This window comes from Hipposideros armiger, unplaced genomic scaffold, assembly GCF_001890085.2.
Source record: "Hipposideros armiger isolate ML-2016 unplaced genomic scaffold, ASM189008v1 scaffold_18, whole genome shotgun sequence".
In the NCBI taxonomy this organism is placed as follows: Eukaryota; Metazoa; Chordata; class Mammalia; order Chiroptera; family Hipposideridae; genus Hipposideros; species Hipposideros armiger.
The window spans coordinates 4,663,013-4,672,318 of NW_017731368.1; the positions used below are offsets into that span (position 1 = coordinate 4,663,013).

Consider the following 9,306-nt stretch of genomic DNA (forward strand, 5'->3'; position numbering starts at 1 on the left):
CGTGGATTGAGATTCTGCATTTCTACCCGGCTCCCAGGTGGTGCTAATGCCGCAGGTCAGCGCACCACACTGAGCAGCAAGGCTCTGACTGCTGCCCGCAGTGCACTCGCACGCCAGGCAGCACGCTGGCCTCCATATCTGGGCTGTCAGGGCAGAGCTGTGCACGTTCTCTCTGTTCCTGCCACCGTGCCTGATACTGTGACCAGCTCATATTTGATTGACCACAGATATTTGATTGAACCGACTATGGTTTGATTACAAAACATAAAAATAACTGACAAACAGCAACATGATGCAAACAAGAGCACCCTGAACTAGGACAGGGTGGAGGGGAAGGAATGCCTCATCCCACCCTTATTAAAAAAAAGCAAAACTCACCTCAAAGACGGCTAATGGCAAGATGCCCCACTGAGTTCCGGGAGACCCCTTCAAATTCCTCACCTTTAAGGGCTAGAAGTCACAAATTTATGAGGCCTTGGGGCCAAGGTGGGAATTTAAATGTATGAAGCTCCTAGTGTGAGACAGTAGGGGTGGGCAGGGCCTGTGCTAGTAGGGCGGATAGGGAGTGAACTGTCTGTCTCTTCCTCTGTCCCCTCTCTTTTCACTGTGTCCTCTGTCCCCTTTGTTCTGTTCAGTTAAACAAATGAGCACATACTGGGCCAGGCCCACACCAGGCAGCAGCGTTGCAGGATGACAAGGGTCCCTGCACTCATTGGGTCTGGTTTTAAAAAAATCTCAGTTGTAACTCCGTCCTGAGTGGGCCTAAGGCTTTGTCTCCTTTTCCTTGCTAGGAGTGACGTTGTGGGTTGAATTGTGGTCTTTAGGGTCTGGCTTCTTTCACTTAGCATATTTTTTTGAGGTTCACACATGTTGTAGCATACATCAGTTTATCTCATTTTTATTGCTGAGTAGTATTTCCATAATATGTAAAAGTGTTCAACATCATTGGTCATTAGGAAAATGTAAGTGACCACCAGTACACACGCACACTAGGATGGCTACAGTAAAAAACATGACTTTATTTTAAAAAGATTACATTTTGAAAATCGGCCATGTTACAGTCATAAAGACGCTCACGAGAATACTTAATGAAGGAATAAAAAAATAATCTGTATTAACAAGTTTGCTTTTTCTACACTCTGCGCAATCAATGAAGTTAATGGCTGATTAGTCATTAACTTCATTCAAGTTTGGAACCACTATATATTGTTAGAGCTTATATGATGTGCGAATTGAAGAAGAGTATGTTAGTATCTAAGGAGAAAATGATCTGGGCAACATCCACCGTAAACATTAGCTACAGGTTTTTATTTTTAAAAGGCAAAAGGTTCTCCCAGTATTTACAGTTGGTTTAGAGCCTTGAAACGGGGTGGTGACCTCTAAAGAGCAGACTGCTGATCGCCACAGAACACGTATGGATACAGCATGTTCCTCAGAAACTCTTTTTCTTTTCTTTTAAAATTACATTTTCAGCACGCAACTTTTCTGTCTCCTGGTAATTTTTTTAAAAAGGAAAAGAAAAAAAGTAAGGCTCTAACGCTTACAGGAAGAGTTATTCTTGGCATTCATTAAGTTTATATTTCAAATTAAAATGACAATTTTCAATTTGTAAACTAGTTACCATTAAACAGGAATCTGATGTGTATGAGGACTGAATTATGCTTGGAATAGCAATGACTGAATTTTTTTGAATTCAAGAAGTTCCCTAAAGGAAGCTGTTAAGTGATTCAATAATTCAGTTAAGTTTTATTTAAATAATTATTTAAAAAACAGAGTGAGTTTATCAGGATAATTTTCAGAGTATACCTACCTCAGCGAGTCTGACATTTTCCTTCTTCAGCCGCACTACGTACTGAATCTTTTGATGTAGGTTTTGGTGACCCACCAACTTCCCATTTTCCTCAGCGAGACACTCCACCTGCTTCCTTAACACTTCCAGCTCCTGCAGATAAATCAATCCGGAGAGGAGAAATGAGCTGTTCTTATTTTTTTTAAATAACCTTATTTCATGGCTTCTGAGAGCACAGGGAGAGACGACGCCCAGGCTCCCTGCTTTCATAACCACACATCTCTGCCTCAGCTCCAGCAGTCTGCACCACAGGACACCCATGCCCAGACGGGCATCTTATTCTGATTGGTTCTACTCATTCACATGTCCTAAGCACAGGAAAAAATAAACACAAATAAATGCACCTGGGATGTTCTCTCCTTTTCTTCATATAATTCTTCCAGCTTGGATCTCAGCTGTTCCTTTTCTTGGAACGCTTTGGACTCCAAAGTTCTGGTTCGTTCGACTTCCTCAGTCATTCTCAGGTAGTCTGTCTCTTTGTTCTGAAGGGTACAGTGGGCTTCTTCTAGGCTGTAACAACAAATATCACGTTATGGTATTCCAAAGAAACCGAAGTACAAAACAGTACTCAAATTAGACATTTTCCACCTAAGCCCAGAATTTTGCATTGAAAGTGTCACTGAATATTTAGCCCTACCCTTCTGACAGCAGAGGAAGATCACAAGACCTGCAGGTAGGCTTTTTGTGGCGGTGTTTTACCTAAGACTTTCATTCTGGCAAACTCTTCAAACCATTCTTTTCAACAATGAAAATTTAGAATGGAAGCTTTCAGATTCAGCCCACATGGAACAAATGTAATTTAAGCATTAGTTCAGTCTGCACATTTTATTCAGTGCCCCATATCTAACAGTCATCATTTCGGTTTTCAAAATCTGGTTCTCAGACAGTGAGATGCTAGTCATTTCTTCAAGGATGTGCTATTTAGAACTTATATACTTCGTATAACTATCAATTTAAAAGAAACATAAGAAAAAAAGCTTACTATAAAATTACCATATTTCCCCATGTATAAGGCACACCCTTTTCCGAAAAATCTGGGATCTAAAAACTGGGTGTGTCTTATACAGTGGTTGTAGATTTCAAATGCCATAGATGGAACTGAGGACGAGGCCATATATGAAGACAGTGATTTGTCATCAGACACAGATGAGAACAAGCTAATGGTTGGGAGTTTTGACAGTGATGAAGAGTTCTATGAATTTTATGATGATGAAAACTTGAGTTCAATAACTTTATGTAATACATTTTTTTTCAAATTTCAGGCCCCAAAATTAAGATGCGTCTTATACATGGGAGCGTTTTATACATGGGGAAATACGGTATATAGAATTTCACTGACTTTATAAAATGGTCTGAATCTTATAAGATTCCCAAAAGAAAAAATGCTTTTCATTTCACAGCACATATGGAACAGAATGCTGATGATTTAAATGATGCAATACACAGAATTTAATATACCACTAAAGGCCAACTAATCTCTAGGACGGTGTCCTCAGACCGCATTCCATGGAAGCTCAGGACAGTGGGGAGGAGGGCCTGGGGTTCTCCCGATTCACACGGAGCTGCCCTGCATGTCTGGCTAGTGTATATTGATTGCTTCAGTTTGAAGAAAAGGCTCTGAGGCCTGGCAGACACTGCAGCTGCCCACCCAACTCCAATCTCCTGCTTCTTCCTCGCTTCTAAAAACTCCTTTTACTTGGGGGAAAGGAAGGGTGAGGAGATGTACACCCAGCTCCCAAAGGTCAGTTAGCAGGAACTGGTCTGAGCTGAGCATGGCTCTCTCCACCCCCCGTTTCTCAGCGTGCCCTGCAGGTGTGCTCAGTCTGGCCAAGGAGACACAAGTTGATTCCTGGGGCCTCCCATACACACATGGATAACCTAATGTTTAAAAAGCTGCCGGAGGCTGGGGCTGATAGAAGGGCATGTGCCATTTTCTGGAGTGTGCTTCACCTGCCCACAGGGGGTACGTGTCACTGAGGCTCTTGGTAACTAGATTATGAAGTAAATTACATGCCCATTTAGTTTTATTCTTTTTGCTATAAGGTCTCAAATGGATATTATTTCTAAAATAGATGCAATTCTACAAACTTTACAGCTGGATTCTCATAGATCCTGTAAGTAACCCAGCTTCTATCCAGCTCTCCAACTAACTGGCTGGGAGCCAGTCTCTGAACTGCTCGTATGGAGATCACAGTGCTGAGAAGCTCTGTTCCACATCCACACTCTGATTCTCAGAAGCATGTGACTCAATAACCGGGTAGCAAATCTTTCACAAGTTGGTTGGTCTTTATCAGCTGATCATTAAAAAGGATTTCTGCTGACATATCACTGTGATTTTTTGCATATTAACTTGGACAGAGTTCAAATGACTGAATGACAGTACTCTAACAAAACTCCTTCCATTGCCATTTACTTACTATGTGAATAAGATTTCTCAGCATTTATATCTATAAAAACAGAAAATGGAATAGAATTGATACTAAATACTATCTCATTCCAGAATTAAGTATAACGGAATGAGCTAACTGAAGAAAAAGCATTAAGATAAAATGCATTGAGAGATGCATTTCCACTAATATTTTACCAGGTATAATAATTGTTTATGAAAACTGACAATAAATTTAGGATACTGTGATTAATAACTGTAATGAAAACTCAATCCAGGAGAAATACAACACTTAGAGCCATAAGAATATAAGAAACTTATACAAATCACTTTCAATTTGTATATGTATTCTCATTGGTAAGTTATATGATACACTAATCAACAAAACATTTCCTAAACAATATATTAAATTAGGATATAATCCAGGGTGGGTATAGAACAAAAATTCAATTTCAAAGGAAAAGAAAACAATGTAAAATTTTAGACTTAGGAATTTTTTCATGTATTTTTAAGTGGATGGCAAGTAGCAAATCAGTTCGATGCTGTAAAAAGAACACCGCAAGAGCTTTATTTCTAAATGTCACCATTTTCAGCACAGGCAGACCTTGTTTTATTGCACTTGGCTTTAGTGTGCTTCACAGATGTTGTGTTTTTACAAACTGAAGGCAAGACCCTCCACCTGCAAAAAGGCTACAACTCACTTTATTAAGATACTTGCTTTATTGCGGTTGTCCGGAACCAAAACTGCAATATCTCTGAGGTCTGCCTGTATGTCAGATCATCCATCCTTTGCAACAATTTAAACTTAGGATTTTAGATATAAACTCAACTCCAAAAACGTGCAAGAGAGTACGTGGTGTTTCAAAATTCTTTTAGGAGGTATAACAAGTGAAACCGTTTCTGAGGCCCTCTTTTCCTAATGAGGAGTGTCTGTCTATTCAGAGAGTACAATACGTTTCCAATGTTTTATTATTCTGTTAATACCAACCAGCTTACTTACTTTGAACTTGATAGAAAATACAGTGTATCTTGTTCATCAAAGGATCAGACAGTTTAGAAGATTACATTAATTAATATTAAAACTATGAATAAATTAAAATCTTGTCTACAGAAAATATATAGAGACCCAAGGTCAAGACCAGAAGAAATCAGAGCATTGATCTACGGGTCTCAGGACGCCTCAAAGTTTTCAAGCAGAGGAAACCAGAAGTGGAAAGAGAAACCTTCTTAGTGTCCATGAGGCGAAAAGCCATCAATTAGTCCACGGAAGCTAAGCTTTTCCTGGCTCTTATTTCTTTATGATTTTGTTTTGGAGATGGCTTTACGTGGGGAACCCCTTCAGCAAGTGGTATGTAGAAAACAACTTTGTAAACACCTATTATGTTCACATATTACTGCCGAAGTAAAGAAGTTACTTACCCTGTGGATATAAGTATTTCTTCCCTTAGAGGAGAATAAAGAAAAGACCAACAAGAACTTGAATTACAAAACAGTGCACTTACTCTGCTTTCATTTTCAGCATTTCTTCAACTAATTTATTCTATAAGATTAAAAAATAGAAAAAAACAAAAAAAGACAGCTTAAATTCTTAACATTGATAAAAAATACCTATATATCTCTCTCTATACATAGATATATAGATATAGAAAGTAACCAGTCCACTCTCCCTCACGGTAATAAAATCAAGTAAACCAACATCCTTTCCCACAATCCCAACTACCCACACGTAAAGGGGGCACCTAGTCACAAGACTTTGTATACTGTGCCCTCTAACACCTCAAATAGGCACTCGATCCTTGCTTCTAAATGGACAACTGTGTGTGGGTACGCTAATGTAGGCTTACCACTGAGGCATAAGACAAATGCACTCTTAATTCTCAGCTGGGTCTAACTACTGATGATAAATATCAAACTCAACAGTGGGGATACAGAAATCTCAGTAGTAATGACAGAAATCTCAATAGTAAATGGTTTCTAAAATATACAACCATAAATGCTAACTATAAAAGCACTTCTCAGAAAAGAAAAATGATGTAAAATCAAAATCATACTTTAGCAAGTCTTTCTTTGAGAATTTCTTCTTGTTCACTCTTCAGCTGTTGATTGTGTGGATGGTTCTGTTCCCTGCATAGATTAGGGAGCGAGGATGGGAAAACAGTCATGTAGAGTCAAGTATCAAGGTCACGGACTTTGGGTGGCTCTTTCTCACCTGTTGTCCTTTTGTCTTTTAATATCATCCAGTTGACCTTGAAGGAGCCAGTTTTTCTCTCTTAGCTGCTCAGCTTCCAGGCGTAGGTTTTCCATTTCACTCAATTGCTCCTAAAAATACATCAAATCATGTCTTTCCAGAAAATGTGTGATAAAAGGTGCTATTTTGCTCCCCAAGGCCACGATCGAGACCGGCGCTCCTCCTTTAAGCTCTTCTATGCACAGAACACTGGATAGCGCTGGATTAAAAGTCGACTGCGACAAGCTCTTGGGGTCCCAGAACTGGGATTCATTCTATTGATAACACCCAGAGTGTCTTAATCATAGTCTCTTATCAGTATCACATAATTTATTAGCATTCCTTTATGAGGAAAGATGACAAAAAGCCTCTACTTTGGTAAATGTTCTATTTGATTCTATTAACAGATTCTAATTTAAATACTTTGTTGGATTCTAACTTAAAAAGCATGAGCATAACCATCTAGAAACTAGTCTGCAAGGAGTTCCTTTTTGATTTACTTCTACTTGTCTGTTTGATTTCTTTTAATCTGACCCAATTTCTTCTAAGTACGAAGAGCATGCCAATCTGGGTACCAGCCACATCCCTGAGACAGCAGCACACTGAAAGCTGCCATAAATAAAAAGGCCAGGACTGATCCCCTCCACGAGAAACAAAGCTTAAGAGTGATACCATCTTCACATACTTTATGCCACTTGGTTACAACAGCTAGTTTGATTTCTAGACGAAACTCACTGCAGAGCAATGGCTTCACAGGCTAACTGCAATCTTCCATGCATGCTGTTCCCTCCTTCCCCACCCTTCCCCGCACACACCTACCCATCACCTACCGAGACACTCCTCCACGCACTGCCCACCCTCAGTGCTACTCTCAACACACTCCCCTCACACAAACACCACACTCAAGTACCTGGGTAAAACACCAGAAGGAAGTTTAAAAGAATGGCAAACGAGTGTTTTTAACATTTTTATATTTATCACAGAAGCAAATCTCTCTACTATGTAAAGAATGACTCAAAATCATTAAGGAAAAAATCCAATAGTAGAAAAATGGGGTGGGACCGGCCGAGTGGCGTGTTGGTTAAGAACTGGTTTGGGATGCCAGAGGGCCCCAGTTTGGATCCCACATGGGGGCCAGTGACACTGCCCTCTGCAGCTAAGATTGTGAACACCACCTCGACCTGGAACTGGGCTGTGTGAGTCATTGGCGACGGCGTAGGCTGCAGCCCCTGCTGCAGTGGGCTGCCATAAGCTACCGTGTGTGGCTGGCAGCCAGCGTGAGCTGCCAAGAGCTACCGTGAGCGGCCGTCCAGAGGCCGGCGACCAATCTGCCTCACTCGGGAAGAACGTAATGATAATACCAATATGGGCCAGTGAAGCAACGTCCTCCACAACTAGACTGAAGAACAAAAAGGACAGCAACTTGTCTGTTCCCATTCCCCTGATTCCCCAGCGCTGTTCCCATCCCCCAGTTCCCCAATAACTCCTAAGACAAATACAGACTTAAAACTACCAGGAGATAACATGCTTTAGCTATTAAGGTGGCAAAGATCTAAAAGCGAGCATTGTGACGAGAGCAGCGGGTGCAGCCTGTATGATGATACCATCATATAAAAACCAAAGTGACAGGGAGACAAGGCTCCCAGGCTTGGTTACACACACACTGGGAAGGCTCTTTAGAGATAACCAAGGAGCTGGCTACACTGGGAGCCTCCAGGGACAACAGACGAGGCCGCCCACAGCCAGGGGCGAGAGGAAGACTTTTCTCTGTCTACACTTAGTTCTGTGCCTTTGGAATTCTGCATCCTCAGGAACCATGAACGATACTACTTATTTTATTGTATTTTATTTATTATTATTATTATTTTTTTTAGCTGAGCCATCCTGCCACCGTTGGCAGCTGAGGCTGGGAATTAAACCAGCGACCCTGGTGCTCAGAGCTCATACTCTTGAGTGAGCTCTTAACCAACTGAGCCACTCGGCCAGCCCTAAGATACTACTTATTTTAAAACATCCTATTGAAAAACAACATTATCCAGTTACCTTCATTTTGAAGATTTCAGCATTTTTTACTTCTCTGTCTTCGTTTAGCTTTGTTACGAGGTGTTGCAAAGATATCGTAGAGGCTCGTCCATCTTCTATCTCTTGTTCTTGTGATTCCAGGAGTTTTGCCAAATGTGTTTGAAAATGAGGTGGTGTTTTAGGACTCTAAAATAAAATCAAATGCCATCCAAACACCTGATTAAGTGAATGTTTTAAAGAGTTCATTTTAGGTGAATATGCCAAGCATATAGAAAATACTCAGGCTGTTTAGCTTGTTATTCTAATTCTTGTCCAAGTAAAACATATAAAACACTGGTACTTTTTTATCAGGTAAAAAGCAGAAAAGGTGTTAGTGAAAATCTTTTTCTATATAAAGACAAAGCTACAGTCTTAGCAATTTCCAAACTTTTACCACTCACAAAGCTATTTATTCCTCCTGAAATGCACCGTTTTCCTGAAAAGTACCTGGGGATACTCGGCAGCAGAACCCATCACATGTTCAAGTTGCCTCATTTTGAAGTTATATTCATTCTTTTTCTGTTCTACTTCCTCTTTCTTTTGGTTTAGCTGGGAAAATCAACAGATTGTAAGGTTATAAGTTATAAAATAATATGAGGCACATGATCCCATTAGAACAGCCAATCTTCCCAAGGCATGTGGAAACTGGCTTTTTACATCTTTTTTTTTTTTTTGGATTTAATTAATAATTTGAAAAGCAGTGAAATATTAAAACAAACAAAAAACAACAAACAGCAATTTTTAAAGTAATAAATGGCAATACCTGGAGCTGCCATTTGTGCC

At 40.1% G+C, this 9,306-nt stretch overlaps 1 protein-coding gene across 1 annotated transcript in view; it reads right to left on the reverse strand.

Annotated features, from left to right (window-relative positions):
* Window positions 1-999: 999 nt before the first annotated feature.
* The window catches only part of KIF15 (kinesin family member 15), a 67,594-nt gene continuing 59,287 nt past the window's right edge, over window positions 1,000-9,306 (reverse strand). The window contains exons 23-30 of the mRNA XM_019630978.1: window positions 8,971-9,074; window positions 8,506-8,670; window positions 6,445-6,554; window positions 6,287-6,359; window positions 5,738-5,775; window positions 2,194-2,359; window positions 1,811-1,942; window positions 1,000-1,492 (exon numbers count right to left, since the gene is read on the reverse strand). Coding sequence (XP_019486523.1) covers window positions 1,433-1,492; window positions 1,811-1,942; window positions 2,194-2,359; window positions 5,738-5,775; window positions 6,287-6,359; window positions 6,445-6,554; window positions 8,506-8,670; window positions 8,971-9,074 — 848 coding nt within the window. The 3' untranslated portion in view covers window positions 1,000-1,432. The remainder of the gene's footprint in view (window positions 1,493-1,810; window positions 1,943-2,193; window positions 2,360-5,737; window positions 5,776-6,286; window positions 6,360-6,444; window positions 6,555-8,505; window positions 8,671-8,970; window positions 9,075-9,306) is intronic.